The sequence below is a fragment of the Podarcis erhardii genome (assembly GCF_964252035.2).
Source record: "Podarcis erhardii genome assembly, chromosome: 5".
NCBI lineage: Eukaryota > Metazoa > Chordata > Lepidosauria > Squamata > Lacertidae > Podarcis > Podarcis erhardii.
The window spans coordinates 23,848,256-23,869,595 of NC_138509.1; the positions used below are offsets into that span (position 1 = coordinate 23,848,256).

The following is a 21,340-nucleotide window of genomic DNA, read 5'->3' on the forward strand; positions in this document are numbered from 1 at the left end:
AGTGCAAGTAGATAAATAGGGACCACTTTATAGTGGGAAGGTAAACGGTGTTTCCGTGTGTGGCACTGGTGCTGGCTCGCCAGTTGCAGCTTTGTCATGCTGGCCACGTGACCCGGAAGTGTCTTCGGACGGCGCCGGCTCCCGGCCTCTTGAGCGAGATGAGCGCGCAACCCTAGAGTCAGTCACGACTGGCCCGTACGGGCAGGGGTACCTTTACCTTTATGCAATGCCTGCTACTGGTACTGGCAAAGAAAGACACATCATGATGCCAGAACTAACATCCAGAACCCTAGGTGTTGCTGATAAAGACACCTGCCATTGCTGGGGTTCTAAATTCCAGTCATATTGAAAACTCTAGCTATACAACAAAAACCACATTGGCAGTGCACGTGGTTGGCTTCAACCACCCAACCTGCCCTGCAAAAAGATGAAGCAGAGTCATTTTGGAAGGCAATATGCTTAAAATTCCCCAGGAAGCAATAGCGGTGAAACCAAAAGTCTTTTTAAAAACAATCAGACTGCTGCTTTTGAATTATGGTGCTGGAGGAGACTCTTGAGAGTTCCATGGCCTGCAAGAAGATCAAACCTATCCATTCTTCATCTAAGGAAATCCATCTAAGAAAATCAGCCCTGAGTGCTCACTGGAAGGACAAATCCTGAAGCTGAGGCTCCAATACTTTGGCCACCTCATGAGAAGAGAAGACTCCCTGGAAAAGATCCTGATGTTGGGAAAGATGAAGGGCACAAGGAGAAGGGGACGACAGAGGATGAGATGGCTGGACAGTGTTCTCGAAGCTACCAACATGAGCTTGACCAAACCGCGGGAGGCAGTGGAAGACAGGAGTGCCTGGCGTGCTGTGGTCCATGGGGTCACAAAGAGTCGGACATGACTAAACGACTAAACAACAACAACAACAAGCAATCTTTCTACTGTGGAAGGCCACATACCTTTGGGCATAAACTATGTGTCATTACTGTAGTGGGAAGAGTCAGAACCAGGGATGGGGGGTGCCAGAGACAATAGTGTTCTGCATTAACAGAAGAAAGACTATCCTGGAAGAATATTGATCTTGAAATTTTAAAAAGTTATTATTTTATCAAATACAATACCGCCCCTTCCAGTTGTTCTGAAACGAAAAGCAAAGAAGGAAAATATGGAGGGAAGGAAGAGAAAGGAAGGAACTCTGATGAGAGGAAAGAATGGGGCAGTCTCAGGAGATGTTGGGGGCTACATAAAATAGGCTACAGGATGCCCACCTGTGACTTAGACAAATGGTTGGCTACATTGAGATGGGGAAAGGACAGGCAGGCAGGATTCTTCTGATTTGGTTCAGAGGTTTATAATCTCTAGGGAGGCCCACCTTCTTATAGCACTGGGAAAGTTTTCAGATCACCTGTGTGATCATGGTCACCTGTCAAGGCCGCACACACCATTATTTTGGCTTCCTCCCCAACTTGGCAGCAAGTTCCACGAAGCAAGCTTGTGGAGGAGCCCACAGGGATGAAGGAGAAAGGCAACCGAGCTGTGTTTGTGGCCCTGTGTCAACAACACTGGGCTACAGAAAACACCGAAACTGCTTTTCACACCTGCTTGCAAGAAGAAGATATTCGGTTCCAGAATTTCAGGCGCTGGAAGCTGCAGGGTGACCTTAAAATCTCACACGCCTGCTTCTCTTTCCTCGCTGCCACCACTCAGCCACTTATTTTTAGATAAATGACAAGGCGTGAAGCACAATGCTCCATTTCATGGGAACACAAAGATATGCCTTCACCTGTCACCCTTCTGATTGACTGCGGCTCCTGTGCTGCATGCTTTTGAAGACGCAACAGAGATCAAATCACCTGGACCTCCCAGAAGGGAATAACTGAAAGTTCTGCCAACCATCAATTAATTTCTGAGCTTTTGTTATTATTATTTTATGTTGGAAGCTATTTAGTTACGTTGGAAGCTATGTAGCTATTACATATTACGTAAGTGTTCAGTTTGTTGTTGCTGTTTAGTTGTTTAGTCGTGTCCGACTCTTCGTGACCCCATGGACCAGAGCACGCCAGGCACTCCTGTCTTCCACTGCCTCCCACAGTTTGGTCAGACTCATGTTTGTAGCTTCGAGAACACTGTCCAACCATCTCGTCCTCTGTCGTCCCCTTCTCCTTGTGCCCTCCATCTTTCCCAACATCAGGGTCTTTTCCAGGCAGTCTTCTCTTCTCATGAGGTGGCCAAAGTATTGGAGCCTCAGCTTCAGGATTTGTCCTTCCAGTGAGCACTCAGGGCTGATTTCCTTAAGAATGGATACGTTTGATCTTCTTGCAGTCCATGGGACTCTCAAGAGTCTCCTCCAGCACCATAATTCAAAAGCATCAATTCTTCGGCGATCAGCCTTCTTGATGGTTCAGCTCTCACTTCCATACATCACTACTGGGAAAACCATGGCTTTAACTATATGGACCTTTGTTGGCAAGGTGATGTCTCTGCTTTTTAAGATGCTGTCTAGGTTTGCCATCGCCTTTCTCCCAAGGAGCAGGCGTCTTTTAATTTCATGACTGCTGTCATCATCTGCAGTGATCATGGAGCCCAAGAAAGTAAAATCTCTCACTGCCTCCATTTCTTCCCCTTCTATTTGCCAGGAGGTGATGGGCCCAGTGGCCATGATCTTCGTTTTTTTGAAGTTGAGCTTCAGACCATATTTTGCGCTCTCCTCTTTCACCCTCATTAAAAGGTTCTTTAATTCCTCCTCACTTTCTGCCATCAAGGTTGTGTCATCTGCATATCTGAGGTTGTTTATATTTCTTCTGGCAATCTTAATTCCGGCTTGGGATTCATCCAGCCCAGCCTTTCGCATGATGAATTCTGCATATAAGTTAAATAAGCAGGGAGACAATATGTAGCCTTGCCGTACTCCTTTCCCAATTTTGAATTGTTCAGTTACATTGACATAAATATGGCAAATATCCAGGTGTTGTGTTTTATATGAGACCTTTTGTGTGAGGATATGTGATGCCAGTTGATAACTGATCTTTTTCAGTATTGCGGGTCTGTACAAGTGTACCAGTGTGAGAACGGCAAAGGCAGTCGTGGTGCTTTGCAAAGCGGTTTGCTTTTGTCCCAAAGCGAGCTCTTTAAAAATGGGTCAGAAAGGGTTTTTAATGATATGGAGCCACTGGTCAAGGGACTGTATTATTGCGACTGTGCCATCACAAACACACAATTGTATCAATTCCTAGTTCAGTTTTGAAGCTGCTCCCCCCCGAAGGCGGTTTGGTTTTTTTAAAAAAGAAATGAGGTGGAAATGTATAACTGAAACAACATACCTGTGGCAATATATTTTTTTAAAAAAAGGTTTGTTTGAAGCATGCATGGGGAAAGGGTTAAGACTGCTGGGTGAATTATCATTTGATATATTAGCATGTGCATCTGACATGCAAATTCCAAAGCCAGCAACAAGCCAGACTCACACCACAAAGTTAAGAACCCACTCTTGACTTAAGCCTTCTTACACCATATATTTTCTTCATCTCAATATTACCAGTTCTTTGCTGTAATGTGTAACTTGGATAAATGAATAATCATTTTTAAAAATCCCCCATACCAATGAACCACCACAAGATATATATATATATATATATATACACACACATATGTAAGAACAGAAACCAGATCTTCCATTCTCACTGTTTAAAAATACCATGTAACCAACTAGACTCCTTGACATATCTGCATTTAGCCAAGATACTGAGTCTGAGTTGACATTTTGGTGATATGAACATTCCAGCTGTTGTGTTTGTGGTCTGGGTTCGCCTCATTCATACATGCTCAGTTGCTGTTACAGTCAATGAAGTATGAATATCCATGGAGCTTAATCTATGACACAACGGTTATGTCATTTACATTAAAAAAATCTTTTTCTTCCTTGCCCCAAGAGTCTAAGGAGAGTAACCATTTTTCTCTCATTTATCTTTACAAAATTATTGTGTGTTAAATCAGGCTGAAAGTGACTTATCCAAAGTGGCCGGGTTTGGACACAACACTAAAAAGTATGATTTAGAGTTATGCTAAGGTTTCCTAGGTTTTTACACTTTCCATTCTCTTTTGTCCTCTGGTTATAGCTGAGAGGAGGAGATTGGGAGCTTTTGCTTGTTTTTAACTAGCTACATTTTAGCACCATGTCCTAATCTAGAAAAAGTGTGGCTAGCGTTAATTACAATTTATTGCAAAGAGCCAATTCAAAATGCAATTCATGAAGGTGGCTTGTTTCAATAAACAGTGCTTAATATTAACCTCAATTAATTAACTGGTATGAATTAAAACAGAAGTGAAAGCTTCTATTCTCCAACTCAGCCATGTCAGAGAAAGAAAGGAGAGAGGAAGTTCACAATCCCAAGTCTTGTTCATATACTGTAATGCTAAACCAGGCATGGCCAAACTTGGCCCTCCAGCTGTTTTGGGACTACAACTCCCATCATCCCTAGCTAACAGGACCAGTAGTCAGGAATGATGGGAATTGTAGTCCAAGAACAGCTGGAGACCCAAATTTGGGAAATGCTGATCTACAGGATGCCACGTTAGCTACCCTTTGGTTTAGCACAACATTTGAATGAGGTAAATGAGACCATTGCAGAAGAAGTATTCACACCTGGACCTCTTTTCTAAAGATGAAATGCTCTGCCCTGATGGTGATTTATATATATATACAAAGATGCTTACACCAGAGGCTACATGTACCTGGTGGTAAAAGTCCCACACAACTTACCGGTAAATTGTAAGAACTATTTCTGATACAGTGCCTAGGTGCCACTTTTATTTGTAATAAGGGTAATATAACAAACAGCCCATAAAACTTTATTCCTGACAAAAAGGAGCTTCTTGTCTGGTTTATGACGCTTTTACAGAGAGGACAGTATAAAAGTGAGATAGGACAGTACTGAAAATTACAGCTTTGTGTGATATCATCACTCAAATGGATAGCTGGTTGGATGTTCTGAGAGCAGCTTCTAGGTATCTCTTTTTCCTTATTCCCCATGAGCAAACAGTCAATTATCATGGCAAGAAAAAAGCTACAGGAAAGTTGAGAGACTCCCGAAAATACTCATAAAAAGATGACTAAATGCATATAAGAAATAGGAACAAAAGGGAAAGGTTGATATGCAATTTCCTAATAAAAGTGTTAAAACATGTATCTACAAAAATATTTTTTAAAGTATATTCATCTTTGCAAATCAGTCTCAACAATGGATTCACTGTGTGTCATGAATAACAAATCCAGCTCTTGCTCTGTTGCTCAGATGCTGGTCTAGCATCTATTTCTGGATTTGCCTTATCCTGACATGAATACTAAAGCCAAGTTTAATTTTTCCTGACATTAGCACAGCAATTTAGTGCTCAAATTTTGAAAAATACTAACCCCAAAACTTTCCATGGCAAATGCTAGGGCTGATCATACCATCTATCTTGCAGATATTAATACACACAGCCATAAGAAGTCTGGCACCAACTGGTATCTGAAAACCACTTACTATGTTAAATTTTTGCCAACATGAAATGACTATGGTGTTCTTGTCTGTATACATGTAGTTCATGAATACTCAAGACTGGATCCCTAACATACCCATGTGCTGTAAAGCTCCAATAGGCTCTTCACAGATTTGGGGGGAGGGGGGTATTTGCATTATTTGTACATACACAAAATTATACATGCATGGAAGACAAGGAGTGACTCATGGGTGTCTATGTGCCATACAACTATTACTGGACTTTACCACTTCAAATAACAGATGGGTTATGTTTTAATGCTCTCCTTAAAAAAACAAAACCCCAAAATATCCTAGAAAACTAGCATGTCAGGAGAAACGTTCTAGCTGCTTCCCTGATATGCTAGCTTTGTATGTGCAGTGATACTTCTTCTTTTTTTTTGCAATATACAGAAGCTTTCTAATCTGCAATCCCATAAATCACCTTCCACCTTTTCCTGCTCAATGCAATAAACTTCTATGGGGCATTTCCAGCTTCAGTAACTATCACCAGGGTCCCAAACTTGGAAGATCTACACCAGGGGTAGTCAACCTTTTTATACCTACCGCCCACTAATGCATCTTTCTTGATGGTAAATTTTCCTTACTGCCCACCAGTGCTTGATGGAAGGAGGATTCTGCTTGTGCCGTAGAACCCCCTACTGCCCACCTAGAATCCTGAAACGCCCACTAGTGGGCAGTAGGGGCCAGGCTGACAACCCCTGATCTACACTGCACTCTGGATTTGGGTGTGGATATCACAACCACAGCCTAATCCTGTTAATACTTCTTTTCCCTTAGAAGATTCTTACATAGTACTTTTCTCTCTGAGGAAGAAAAGCCAGGTAGAATAGAGAAGGGGGGAAATCATCTTACTTTGGAGTGAAAAACCTTTCTGACCACTGCAAAACAGAGAATCATGAGAACAGTCTGGAATCTAGCCTCCTCCCGGCAGAAAGCTTCATGGGTTTTAAATCCCACCATGAAGTTTTTCATGCACATTCCTCCATAGGTGCTCTTCAACAGAGCTAAAATGTCACAGGGACAGTATATGCACCTGGATCGTTCAGAATTAAGCATGAGAAGACTGGGATGGGAGGAAGCTTGGAAAACAGGAGAGGTGCCAAGCACAGTGGAGAAGACATAGTAATTAAGAGCTTTTATAGTTTGTTGCTTAGACTACTTTAGTTCATTTTAGTGGTCTCCTGCACTCCAAACAACTACAAATCATTATTCATATTTCCCAAAGAAACATTGGGTGGCACCCAACTTTGCACAAGGGGGCTTCCCCCTCTTCCCTTTCCCCTGCTGCCACAGTCCCCCCCTCCCTCAGAATATGCTCCAGAGGGTCCCCAAACTATCCAGAATAATTTATGGGGGCTGCATGGGAGAAGTAAAGGATAGAAACTCCATTCTGCTGGAGAGCAGACACCGCTGGATTTCACAAATGGTTGAGGACCACATAGTATAGGGAAGGAAATTTAAACATCCATGCAGCCACGCTTGTCTGGATATCTCTTTTACTGTATTTCCAGTTATCTATCTTGCTGCTACACCCAAAGCATTTAGAATAAGCATATTGATAATTCATTTTCTCTTAGACCTACCCAGCTCACTTCTATGCATGGTAAAATTGCGAGTGGGCTTTTATCTCACACGCTTCTGCCCTGCTCCCCAAAGGTGGAAATTATGCTTTATTGTGGATATTGAACCTGTAGTAGAAAAGTTGAGGCAGGCAAGTAACAGTAAACAGCCCCATAGTCTTCAGCAGGATTTCTGTGGCCCAGTCTCAAGAGAAGTGGTTCATCTCTTTAACAGCCCTGTGGCTACAGGTGAGAAGTCTATCTGTGGCCTTTCCCAACCCACTTTCCCCTTGATCCTGCAGCTGACCCACTCCTCCAAGAAACCCTCTGCTGCAAGGAACACTACTCTCATGGTGCCCCACAGCAGGTGAGAGGGATGGGTGGCCTATGAGACCAGGTACAGAACTGTAGCCTCTTCCATAGAGACAGGATGTTTGGGTCGGAACCTACAATGCAATTCTATACATGTCAACTCAAAGTAAGTCCTATTGTGTTCAATGGAGCCTACTATCCAAGTTGGTGGGTAAAGGATTGCAACTGGCCACCAAAATTTCTGAAATTTATGAGAAATTCTCATGTTCTGATTTTAGACTATTCAAATACATTGCAAATACATATTTTTTGTTCTGTATGCTTCTAAATAATTGGAAGGTACATTTCAGGCAGCAGTCATAAATAAACCCAAGTACTTAACTCCAAAGTGTACATTCTTTGTGTCTAATTATATAGGTAAAAGGAAAATTGACTGCAAGCACCATTAGGGAGTCAGAGTTGTCCCCCATCCCCCAATTATCTTGATCCTTTTAGGAAGTCCCTGAAATAGATGGCGCCCCACCAGCAGGCCTTCCTCTGGTTAGGTCGCCAATAGTTCTTAAGGAAAGTGGAAGACTGGAATTGCAATAAATAGAATAGTCAAGGCTAATTGCACCAATTAAGGAATGCATTACTTGAAGCAGAAAATACCAGGTACCTTTTTAATGCAAGGCATTGTTTTTCACACCACAGAAGCCTACACTACTGGATTTAAGCTTATCCTATTAATTTGAAAACCTTTGCTGGAAAAGCACACCAGTGTCTTTTTCAGATGCTGAAAACGTTTCAGCTCTCTCTCTGGCACTGACAATTGCAAACCATTCTGGTAGCTTAACTATTTTATCTGAACGCAGGAAAGGAGGAGATAAGCCTTACCAGGATGAGATACAAGGGGAACAGAAATAAGAGCTTGGTGTGATTGTTATTATATTTTCTGGGTAAGTCATCCGGTTTGCTAACACTCAGCTCCACCCACACCGTTGCCGATGTGGGCTTTTAGTTTGCAGAGCATGGGCAACGTTATGCAAAACAGAGTCTCTTTATCGCCAGTTCAGAAACACTTTTGCAGACAGAAACATTTGTGGGGAGAGGAAGAGAGAAGATCCGCTGCTAAAATATGCTTGTTCATATTTTCTCTGAATCAGAGAAGGCGCACACAATTTTTTTGGGGGGGGGAGGGGTAGCACTGTATTAATGCTATCTTCATAGACACCCCCTCCCATTTTAAACCAATCTCCCTCTCTCTCATATCTGCCCAGGTCAGATCACACCATTACAAGCAGGTTTGCTTCCTTATCCAAGCAAATCTCGAGAGGTATTTTGAGTTGTTAGCACTTACTCTGGAGATGGTCAGAGGCATATTGAAGTCCTTGCCTCCTTGCAGTCGGAAACCCCATGGTCCGGGTCCGTTGAGAGTCACGCTGTAAGACATATTATCTCTCTTTTACGCCAGGAACCCCAGAAGCTCCCTGAAACAGAGGGAGGGGGGGGGACACAGGTGGGTATTTTGGTTTTTAAAAAAGGAGATATTCTTTTCTCTCGCTCTCTCTCTCTTTCAATTTAAAGCAGAAAAATAAAGATCTTTTTTGTCTCTTGCCTGGTCAGTCCTGCCGAAGTGTCACCTAAGAATAGATAGGAGTTATAATGCGGATACTGATATCCCTGATGAGGGAGCCCATAAAAGGCTTGTAACCAAACACCGGCTATGCAAAACCTCTGTGACTCAGAGGTCTAATATAGTCCCCCCCTGGGAGGTTAGCAGACCTTTCCAGACTCCTCAGGTCCCCTCGTCAGACTCAAAGCCACTTTTCTAAGATAATGAAGAGGATGTCGTTTTTAAGCGTGTCAGCTGCTTAAAAAACAACCACATTAAAAGGAACCTCTGGCCTATATACTCACTTGTCAATAGCATCCTTCGCAAGGCTTCCCTAGCGTACAGTCCCTGACCTATGCCAAATGTCTTTCTGTGACTGTGTGTGAAAGAGAGAGCATTAAATGTACCATTGTGTGATTCTGTTTTCATACGACTAGGGTTTCTGGAAAGTGAGGAGAAGCAATAAAGGGGAAGGAAGAGGGACTGCACCCCTGTTTTAAAATGTGCCGTGCTTGAAATGTTAACCTTAGGAGTTTGGGAAGCCAGGCCTCAGGATATTTTGCTGCCTGAGTTGAGCAGCCAGTGGTGCCCCCCTGCCCCAAACCAAGGGGTATATAGCCCCTAAGTCAGTCAAGGCATTGTGTCAATTGAGGCAGAAAAATACACCAAGCCCCTATCCCTGGTAAAACAAACAAACAAACAAACAACCCACCATCAGCAACAAATTGAATAACTATTTCCTTCCCTTTTGTGACAGCCTCAGACAGCTGCCTGAGGTAACTTCTTCCCTCTGAGGTTTGACCCTCCTTGAAGGCCTCATTCTCTTCAATGTTCATGCAGAGCCTTCTTAGATACTGGAGGAAAATGGAACAGGCCTCCATCATGTTGCACACTGTGTGTGCATCGGGGGCCTCTTGTGTTTAGCACCCTGGCCATAGGCTCCATATTTATTGTGTTTATATCCCACGTTTTCTCTAAGGAGCTCCAGGTGGCATACATGGTTCACCCCTTCTCATTTAATCCCCACAGCAACCCTGTAGGATAGATTGAGGCTGAGCATCAATGGCCGGCCCCAAGGTCACTCAGTGGCCATCATGGCTGAGTGGAGATTTGAACCCTGGTCTCCAAGGCCCCAAGTCCAACACTCTAACCACTACACCACACTTGCTTTCATCTGCACCATATATTTAAAGCACATAACTTTCCCCCAAAGAATCCTGGGAGCCATCGTTTACGCCTCACAGGGCTAAAATTCCCAGCACCCTTAAAGTTTCTTCAAACGTGCTTTAAATTTATAGTGTAGTTGTGACCTTTTTTATATACAGAAGGTTTTCTTTCTCCTGTAACACACCGGAATGAATGCATCTTGGGACAGAACAGTCCTAAAAAACCTGCCCACTACCAAACCAAATGCAACCCAGCAGCCATGTTCCAGAGGTGCAGGGGCTGGTGTAGCACATGATGGCACGCATAAAACATCCCAGTGTCACGTCAGGACCTCAGGGGAGCCAGGAATGTGGCTCCAATGGCCTGAAGCTCCTGCTGCTGCTGCTGCCGCCGCCGGGTCTGCTTCCTCCCTCCTTCCCCTCCATGGCAGGAGGAGGAGGAGTTGGCTATTGAAGCTACTCCATGCTCAGCCCTGATTTTTTGGAACATTGGGGGGCCAAAAGGGATGGGCCCCCAGGAGTTGGCGCCCCTGCCAGGTACAATGGCCTACCAAGGCTTTGATAAACCTCCTGGTTTTACTGCAAAAACGAGGGTTGTCTAGCAAGCACCTGTCAGACAGGAATGTCCAACAGCTCCCTGTGTGTGCACCCCAAATAACAAGATAAATTGGGGTGGTGTGCAGCAGATTTCCGTGTCCCTAAGTTTAATCACACCATGTCGAGGCAGATCAGGGAGTCCCCAACCTTCTGAGTAGCTCCATTGCTGGTTCCCCCTCCCCCCCAAAAAATACACTACCTTCTGCTGTCTTTTTCCGTTTTGAGTGGGGAAACACCCAAATCTTGGAGGAGAGGGGATGGAGAGGGAAGGGGTGGAAAGTGGGGAGAGACTTTTTTCATTCTGATGGGCAGGTCTAGATTTTAATCACAGTGAATTATTTCACCAGGGCACTCAGTGATGTGGGAGGAGGATGTTGAAGCAAATAAAGTGTTGTTTTCAAATGGGTTGTCATTGGCCTTCGATTTTTGGCTGTGAGAGCAGAGCTTAAGGGGTGGCGTTAGACTTCTTTCCCAATCATTCTTTTCCCTAACATTTTTTTAAAAAATCAGCAATCTTTTTCTTCTAGTTAGAACTTTATGGCCTCACCATCTAAATCAGCCAACTCACCTCTGGCTGCCTAAATTCAGCTAAGATGGCCAAGGATCAGGTCATGACCTCACATCTCTTAAAAGCTCTATTCATGTCATTTGGCTGCATACAAAAATAATTAACCTTATCTGTCTAGTTTCTCCGTTCTCCCTTTTTTCTACTTGCCAAGGAACCTGTGTGCTTCACCTAAGGATGGGGGCAGACTTGAGTAACAGCAGTTCTTTTGTATTTTCTGTGTTTCACCTTCCCAGCAAGTCTTGGTGCAATCGGATACCTTATTTGCATTGCTGCCTCCTCCATCTTAAGACTCTTCCATTTAAATAATAATGATAATCATCATCATCATCATCATCATCATCATCATCCAGACTTAGGAAGAGTTCTGTAGAACTTAGAAAGCTTACACAAACTTTGTGAAATTTGGGTTGGGCTAATAGAGGTTTTGCCTAAAATAGATTTGGTATTTTTCTTATGGGACAAACAACACAGCTATCATCCCTCTTAAAAAAATAAAAAATAAAAAAATCTGCAGAGTGTTTTTGCAAACCTGTCACACAAGACTACCAAACAGTTCTCTGCAACTCCCTACAGCCTTGATGTAACAGGGCCTCATTACACAGAACAATTCCCAATAGATCACTCTGAGCAGCTGCAAAAAAAGTTAAGACTTCTTTCCTGCCATCCCCTGCTCTTTAGATCCTTGTCTATCCTGGCTTATTAGAGCTAGATGGAGTGGCTTGGCTGATTGCCAGTAAAAAACAAGAAGACTTGGCATCATAGGGTGTTACCCTTTGCCCTTAAAGAGGCAGTTGTGTATCCACTTCTTTAGAAGCCTACTCTAGACCCAATGGTGCATAATAGGTAAAAGGTTAAGGACCCCTGGACAGTTAAATCCAGTCAAAGGCAACTATGGGGTTGCGGCGCTCATCTCGCTTTCTGGCCGAGGGAGCTGGCATTTGTTCACAAACAGTTTTCTGGGTCATGTGGCCAGCATGACTAAACCGCTTCTGGCACAACGGAACACCGTGACGGAAACCAGAGCGCACGGAAACACCATTTACCTTCCCGCCTCAGCAGTACCTATTTATCTACTTGCACTGGTGTGCTTTTGAACTGCTAGGTTGGCAGGAGCTGGGACAGGGCAACGGGAGCTCACTCCATTGTGGGGATTTGAACCACCGCCTTCCGATCGGCAAGCCCAAGAGGCTCAGTGGTGCATAATAACTATAAACCAATTGCCAAGCCAATTGCCAACACTCCTTTCTTGACAAAGCTGGTGGAGAGATGATGGTTGTGGAGCGACCGTAGGTATTCCTGGATGAGACTGTTTAATTGGATCCACTACAATCTGGGTTTATAGCTGGTTTTGGAACTGAATCCACCTTGCTCTCCCTGAGAGTTGATCTTTATTGTGAGAGAGATGACCTAGTTACTTATCCTTGATCTCTCAGCAACTTTCAATACCATTGATCCCATGATAGGCATCCTCCTAGGTCAAGTCTGTGGGATGGGTATCGGAAGCACTGTCTTATGGTCATTCCATTCATATCTTCAGGCTGTGCGCAGAGAGTATTACTGGAGAGTACTCATTGCAAGTTTTAGATCAAGGTTTCATCAGTATACTGATGATACACATCTCTATTAACATATGAACCAGGAGAGGTTGTGAAAGCTTTGGATTATTGGCTGAATGCAGTGGTGGATGGGGACTCAGCTACATTAGTAAAAAAGCAATGATTCAACTGCACTATAAACATGCAACACCAGATGGCGCTAGAGAGCAGAAAATTTTTAAACACGGTTTTCCATAGGGGTTTTCTTCCTTTTGTTATAACGATATAATTTCTGACTTATTTATAGTGGTTTTCCCCCTGTGTGTAGACCACCCTGTGTTTGAATCCTGGGAAGATAGAGGCTCTATGGGTGGGTAGTTCTCATGTCCGAGATATATGCAGGTTACTTGTTCAGCATGGGGTCGCACTCCCTCTGAAGGAGCAAGTGCGTCACTATAGACCCAAGTGTCCTTTGTTATTTTGGGTACCTTTTGCCAGCTCCATCTGGCTCACCAACTATGGCTGTTCCTGGAGCTAACAATAGCATGACCACTGCAGTCCATTAACTGGTAACCTTGAGACTAGATTACTGCAACGCTCTCTATGTGGGGCTGCAGTTTAGGTCCAGGTTATGTTAGTGACTGCCTGAACACTTGTATCCCAGCTGGATTACTGAGATCTGCAGGTGTGTAGCTGGTTATCCCCTGAGTTGGTGAAGCTCATCTGGTAATAAGAAACAGAACATTTAGTTTTATTGGTACAGTCCTATGGAATGCTCCGCCAACAGAGATTCAGCAGGCACTTTCTGCTTTAAGCTTTAAAACTTTTCTAGGCTGCCAAGTGTATACCGGCAGCGACCATTTTAGGCATATCCAATTGACACACAATCACTGATGCATGGGTCCTTTCGGACCCTGAAGAGGGTGCAATGGGGACAGGGCATAATGGGGAAGGGGCTGCTTATGCATGCTTTGCTGATGTGGGCAGGGGCTTGGGAACAGAACCCTCGTGTAAAATGGTCACCGCCTGTACTGGCAATTAAGAAAATATCCTGCTATAATAGCTGATCTCTAATTTCAAATTTTATATTGTTTTCTGCTGCATGGTTTTATGTATTATTGCTGTGAACCACTCTAATTTCCTTATGACTAGCCATATCAAAATATTTTAAATAATTCAAAACAGTGCCATTGAGCAAGTCCTAAAATGGATTCTGAACTGTAGCTGATGAAATGCATCTCATGTGGTTCACCATTGTTTTAACTGTTGTCCTTTCCACACCATCGGATTCCCAATAAACTCAAAAGCTAATTATTTACTAGAGATAAGTCATTATTGAGCAACAATTTCTTCTTCTTCATGTTCTCTTCTGTGCATTTTAGCTAAAATAATTTTAGCTATAATCTTTGCAGGTGAAGGAGGAATCTGTCAGGGATTGTTTTAGTTTTGCTTTGCTTATTGTGCTCTGTGAAGAGCTAGCATGCTCTTGATGCTATATAAGGGAACAGGAATACTGCAGACGTTTGGACTGAGAGTCTTGCCCAAGGCCACTGTTGGGTGAGTTTGCATCAGAGATGCAAGTAGCCTTCTAAAAGTATGTAGGTACCTGGAAGCTCACACTGTCCCACAAGGTGGAGTTCTAGTTCTTCGACGATGACCCTATCTCCACAGACTTCAGTTTCACATTTCCCTTAAACAAAGGAACAGTCGCTCTCCCTTCAAATAGCAAGGACACCGAGCCAGAAAAAGAAGGTCAAAGGCTTTGGAAGCAGTATTTGTTGAAATCATTTCAGGGAACAGGATGAGATTCTCTCTCAAAGATAGATACCAAAATGACCAAAGTTCACAAAGCCTCAGTGAATTCTGCCCTTTAGTTGATTGCTAAAAACAGTCCTATGAAGGGAGGTGTTGCTAGAATGCGAACAGCAGCACCGTCCCAATTATATGCCTGGCATGCGAGGGAAGGAACGAACACCTCAAGGTAGTGGCTCAGAATAGGAACACCATCATGCTTCGACAACTAATGTCAAATCCGTTGCCATGCTGGAAACAATTCATAATGAAACAGGATAGGGAGTTGTCGTACCTCTGCTCACGTTAGTCATCGCTCTCCTGGACGTTTTACAGCTGAATTATAAGACATAGTACTAGTATGAATAGATTATTAGCAGAAATGGTGGTGGCAGGGTAAGAGAGATTATTATTGTTGTTGTTGTTATTAATAATAATAATAATAATTTAATCTTTATACTTGCAGGTCTCAGGGCGGTTACAACACAAAATCACAATATAAAAACACAAAAGACATAATAAAAACAAAAACAACCCAATAACACCTCCCCAACCCACATTTTTAAAGGGCATTGGATGTCAATTCACCAAAGGCCTGGTTAAAGAGGAACGTTTTTGCCTGGCGCCTAAAGGTGTATAATGAAGGTGCCAGGCGAACTTCACTGGGGAGAGCATTCCACAGACAGGGAGCCATTGCAGAGAAGGCCCGTTCTCGTGATGCCACCCTCTGGACCTCTCGTGGAGAAGGCACACAAAGAAGGGCCTCAGAAGATGAACTCAGGGTCTGGGTAGATTCATATGAACAGAGGCGGTCCTTGAGGTGTTGCAGTCCTGAGCCGTTGATAACTTCATTACAAAGTTTGGAGGAGATAAAGTGCAGGATTTGGTTTCGGGAGCAAAATTTAGCTTCCTAACAATTTCAGCTTTTGCTTTCTTTTTTTTGAAAGCTCACAGAGACCGAAGGCCACCTTAGGCCAGCTGATTCTGGATGTCATGCAAAGGCAAAAACTTGTTAAGACACCGAGTTCATTATTGTTGTATTTTTACTGCTGGGGAGGGAGAGAGGCACTTGTGAGGTGTTCTACCTCAGGTGTCACAATAGCTTTACCAGCCTGGGATACTTAACTCTGTGTGTCTCTGTGGTGCGTGTCATTTGCTGTTCCACACCAGGCAGCAAAATGTCCCCAGCTGGTCCTGCTCTTCCAGTTGTAGGACTTCCAGAAACCAGAAGTGTTTCTGATTGAGATTCACAGTGACAAGGCATCAAGTGCCCTACTTAGCTCTTTGTTCTGCAGCAAGAATGGTGTGGCAGGGAGCAAATGCCACAGCCACCCCTCACATCACTTTCTGTAGCTGCTAGCAGCTTTGGGCTTGATACGCCTTGACTGGCTGCCTTACGAAAAGCCAGCTACAGGTTACGAAGACCACACATCCCAGGTTTCCTGGCAGGAGAGGAACTATCTCTTTCATCATGGCAACGCCTCCTGTCACCTTGCTTTCCCTCTTGGTCAGTGTTAACTTTGGCTCTGCTGCCCACGCAACAGGGGGCACTGTTGTCCCAGCAGATGTCATCGTGCATCACATGTCCTGGTAATTTGTGAGGGTGTCCCATCATCAGCCTGGATCATGGTGCCGTCATTAAACAACACACAGTCTCCATTTTAAGGTGTGTCCCCTAATGCCAGCGCTGCTGGCTATTAGGTTTTTGTTTTCAAGTGTGTGACGGGTTTCAGGGTTTGGTAGGCAATCTTTAAAATGTCACTATAATTTGAAGAGAGCACATCTGGGAAAGCACCTCTGAAACAACACCTCATATGTGTATTAAATGCACAGCTTCCCAGAGAAACTTGCTGAATGTAGATATCTTCTTGACCAACTCATTCCTCCATCAGCAGCCTCTACGCCGAGGCTCCCACACCCAATCCCCTTCAGTGGCAGAATGTTTTTATAAAGAGGTGCACAAGACTGCAGAGGGAAGGAGGAGATGGAAAATCTCCATCCTACAAATGTAAGCTTTATTCTATACATGGAAGGAAAGTTAGGATCCAAAGCATTACCTTTAAAACAAACAAACCATCACTGTACAGCTCCTAAGTTCATACAGCCCTCATCCACAGAAGCTACACCCTGACCTGCTCAAAATTTAATGCTCATTGGTAAACTCTGTACTTTTTTCTAGAAAAAGAGGTGCCAGAACTCACCGTGACCTCCCTTGTTCTCTTTTAATGGCAATGGCACCTACCTGAGAGGTGCCAGAACTGAGTTCTGGTGCATTCTGGCTGCATAAACTATGTTAGAAGTCGGCCAATTTCATTACTTTTCTTCCTAATATTAGGTGTTTCATTTTGAAAGATATGTCAGATTTATGGGAACATAAGAGAAATGGAAAGTTGTACACACTGTCTGGTTACACAGATATCTCTTTTCTTATGCATAGATATGTTTTTAAATGGAAACAAGAATTCTGTTTCGGGAGGTTTATTGCTTAGCTTCTTTCTGAAGCCATGATCTTTTATAGGGGCAATAACACTAGATCTGCCACAGATCAGGTCACAAATATAAGCTATTTACTTCAAATGCAAAATAATCAAAAGGACCAGATGCAGTTAGGAGAACAAGGATACCCTAATCCTTTAATGCCGTTTGACAGATACAAATAGGACATCACTATTGAGCTTTGTCATAAGATCAAAAGCTTTTGCCAGGTGTTTTAAAAAAGCAAGGCCTTTTCAGCCAAGAACCCATCCATAAAAATTTAAATGCAGCTTGACAATGGCGACGGCTTTGGGTCCTTAAATAATACTGACATTGTCCCATTAGATCACTGCCTGGCAGGAAGTCATAGCAGTGCGTCACTTTACACTAGATTTCAAATGGGAGCTAGCAGTGATACAAGAAATGATTCGGAGTCCAATCCTGCGGTTGTTAGAAGAAGGGGAACCGCAAGATGATGAAACTGAAATGATGAAATTTCCTTTGACCCGAGTGAAAGGTGGACGGGCATTGAGCTAAACAACTTGTACCAGCAGCTTCTGATCTCCTCTTGCTCTTTGGCAGCACGTAGACATGTTAGCACTTACAATGATACAAAGAGGAAGAAATGCAATCGCCCAGTCCAGGCATATAGCCAGTTTAGAGTGTGTGCACAGAGGGAGGGAGGAAAGGAAGGAAGGAGAGGTTTCTCCAAAGGTACATTGGGGCAGCAGCATTAGTCAAGGCAAAACGGGGGAAAGCAAAATAAAAGGAGTCAAAGAAGTTTAATTTAAATTTCCCAAGTACCTTTTAACGTTTTAGAAAGTGAAACTGGAACCCTAAGAGCTAAGTGCCCAGTCATCTCAACACTTTTGGCCAAAGCACCGGAGACTCACAGGTTATTTCTTCCCGGCAGATCCAGCTACTGTGCAATTAAGGGTGAAACGAGGCAAGGAGAGATGACCTTTGCTCCCCATTAGATGCCCTAGATGCTTCAGGCCTGACTACACTGCAGGGGCAGTAAACGTGTCACCTGCAGGGTCACGTAAGGTTCTTTAAAAAATAGTAAAGGAGAGTGGGCGGGGGTCAACTTTGAATGCTGGGAGGCAAATGGTAATAGCTCAGAGGGAGAGCATCGGCTTTGCAAGCAATCCCTGGCTTCCCCAGGTAGGACTGGTGAGAGGGGGGCAGGAGTCCCCTGCCCCAAACCTTGGAGGCTGCTTCTGGTCATCATTGACAATCCTGAGCTAGATGGCGCAATGGTCCGACTCAGTACTGTATAAGGCAGATTCTATGAATTAGGGACTACAGCATGTAGGGAGGTGAGATGTAACCCTTGCCCTCCCCAACCTTCAATCATGATCAGAACTTCTCTCCCCCCCCCCATACCCTCCTATTGGAGCAGAAAAGCCCAGAGCTGGGTGATGTAGTAATATATCGTCCAAAGTCCACATTTAAACCCCTCAAATCATGATGTGTGTGTGTCTGTGTGCCATGCAAAAAATCACAATGTGGGTGAAGCCAACCAACGCCTCTCCACAGTTCCATCCTTATTTCAGACATTGTGATATATCACAATGGTATCGCCCAGCCCTACTATTTGCCTCTACGTACATAGTTCTTAAGAGAAAGAGACATACATGTTACAAAATTAAAACTGGTTCCTGTGCTGCAGGCTGGACTTAGAGGCAGGTGCTGGGTGCAAAAAGATTGAAGATGTGTAGTCTAAGGGATGTGGCTGAAGAGCTGCCACCCACGAAGAACAGCCCAAGTTAGACCAACACGCTGCTATTTACAAAAAGAGCAGAAATGCAAGTATCCCTGATGGAGATAAAGTTCAGGATTTTTGCTTTAAAAAGTCAAACACAATTATGTTCCCACGAGCCCTCAGGTCACTTATTTTTAGTAGTTCAACAATGGAGTGAAGCTATTTATTAGATTTTGTTTCAATGATGTTTTTTCCTTGAGCTGGTTTTTATGGATATTTATTTGGATTTTTAAATTTTTATTATAAGCAGCTGGAGGCTAAGTGCAGATGGGCATGTGGAGGTGGGGGAAAGGCCATCCTATGGGAGATGAACCACCAGACCCAAAGCCCTGCCAGACTCATAGACTTTAAGAGTTGGAAGGCACCTCAGGGGTCATCTAGTCCAACCTTCTGCAATGCAGGTATCTTTTGCCCAACATGGGCCACAAACCCACAACCCTGAGTTTAAGAGTTTCATGCTTTTCCAGCTGAGCTATCCCAGCAGCCATCTTCCTCCCACTGAGAGGAAAAACAGTACCGGTACATTGGTCCCAAGGTTCATGTCCATTTCTTCCCATTGCCATGGAAATAGGAGGGTTTTGGGTCCACCGCCAACATGAACCCAGAATACCGGCTTTTTACCTCCTCCACCAGATCACCAACAGCAGAGGAGCAACAACAATGGACCTGACCACAGAGACAAGCACGAGGTGTCCGAAAGGGAACTTCCCACTATCAATGGAGACAGAGCTTTGCAACAAAATTCCTCTGGCTCCTGGGACATCTTCCCAGAGACCATAGAATTGAAGCCTACAATTTTATAACTCGGGTGTGGGGAACATCTGGACCTCTAGTTGTTGCTAAACTGCAACTCATCAAGCATGGGCAACGGCCTGAAATCATGGGAGCTGTAGTTCAACTTCCGGATGGCCAAAAGTTGCTAACACAAGGCATATCCATATCTCTCTCTCTCTCTCTCTCTCTCTCTCTCTCTCTCTCTCTCTCTCTCTCTCTCGCTGTGTCACACACACACACACACACACACACTTATGTAACTGCTTAATTCTTCAAAGAATCCTGGTTCTAGTTTGGCAAGGCTGCTGGGAATTTTGTTAGAGATCATCCCCAGAGACTACAGTTCCCAGGGTTCTCTGCGGCTACAGAGGAACTTCCAAGCCAGTTTAGGCCTGTAATATAGGCGCCCTTGATGGACACCCCCCCCCACCAACACAACCCCCTCCCACTTTTGCCTGTTGGATTTTGGATTTCAGAGCAAAGCTGACCATTTGAAAGCAAAACGTTTTCCTCGGAATAAAATCCAACAGCAGCTGTTTAAGAGGTCAGCAGTTTTAGGCTGCTAAATTGAGACTTGTTAGCGCCACAAAAAACTGGAAAGCATTTCTGCACGGTGCCAGCATGTAACTCAGCTACTAAAGAGGCAAGGTTGGGTTGGGCTGGTCTCTCCAATGTGCCGTAAGAGAAGCTTTTTTTGTTTTGTTACTAAGCCTGAGCAAAATAGAGTGAGATTGACTTATTCATTGCTTGTACTGTATAGTTCAGGGGTCAGCAAACTTTTTCAGCAGGGGGCTGGTCCACTGTCCCTCAGACTTTGTGGGGGGCTGGACTATATTTTTTGGGGGGAAAATGAACGAATTCCTATGCCCCACAAATAATTCAGAAATGCATTTTAAATAAAAGCACACATTCTACTCATGTAAAAACAACCAGGCAGGCCCCACAAATAACCCAGATATGCATTTTAAATAAAAGGGTACATTCTACTCATGTAAAAGCATGCTGATTCCCGGACCATCCACGGGCCGGATTTAGAAGGCGATTGGGCCGAATCTGGCCCCTGAGCCTTAGTTTGCCTACCCATGGATTGCTAGAGGTTCCCTGCACCTGGCCTATTTACCTTTCAGAGGCACATGATGCCATCAACCACGTGCTGATGACTACATTTCCTCTGCGGGTGGGGGCAGAGGGGTTTAAGTGGGTGGGTCCAAAAGCCAACCCTTTTCTCTCTTGCCTTAGCCTTCCCCAGCCAGCTGGCTGCTGGGGGAAGGGAACTACTGCTCTTGCCAGAGACCTGGCCTGAGGACTTGCAGAAGGCTTCTGAAATTATGCCAAGGACCAAATGTGGATTTAGGATTGCAGGTGGCCCACCCCAGGGACAACTGGGAGAGATTGTCTCAGGATCCGGAGTGCATTGTTATCAATATGCTGATGACCTGCATACCAAGGAAGCTGTTGGCTTAATCACCACCATCACCACAATTTTATTATTTATGTGCAATTAGTTATATGGACTGGGTAAGGGCTAATAAACTGAGACTTAACCAAAACAAGACAGGGGTGCTTTAGCTCAGGAAAGTGATGGACTCCAGAACAGAGGTCCAACCAGTTCTCGATGGGGTGGTAGTCCCCCTGACGAATCAGGTCCACAGGTTGTCGGTATTCCTGGATTCAG

General features: G+C 44.1%; 1 protein-coding gene across 16 annotated transcripts in view; it reads right to left on the reverse strand.

The window, feature by feature from the left end:
- LDB3 (LIM domain binding 3) overlaps window positions 1–21,340 on the reverse strand; it is a 148,682-nt gene that overhangs the window by 125,281 nt on the left and 2,061 nt on the right. For 14 of the 16 annotated variants that reach the window (XM_081861168.1, XM_081861175.1, XM_081861167.1 and 11 more), the window contains exon 1: window positions 8,740–8,991. In XM_081861168.1, coding sequence (XP_081717294.1) covers window positions 8,740–8,832 — 93 coding nt within the window. In that variant the 5' untranslated portion in view covers window positions 8,833–8,991. The other 2 variants (XM_081861164.1, XM_081861172.1) reach the window with 2 other exon arrangements.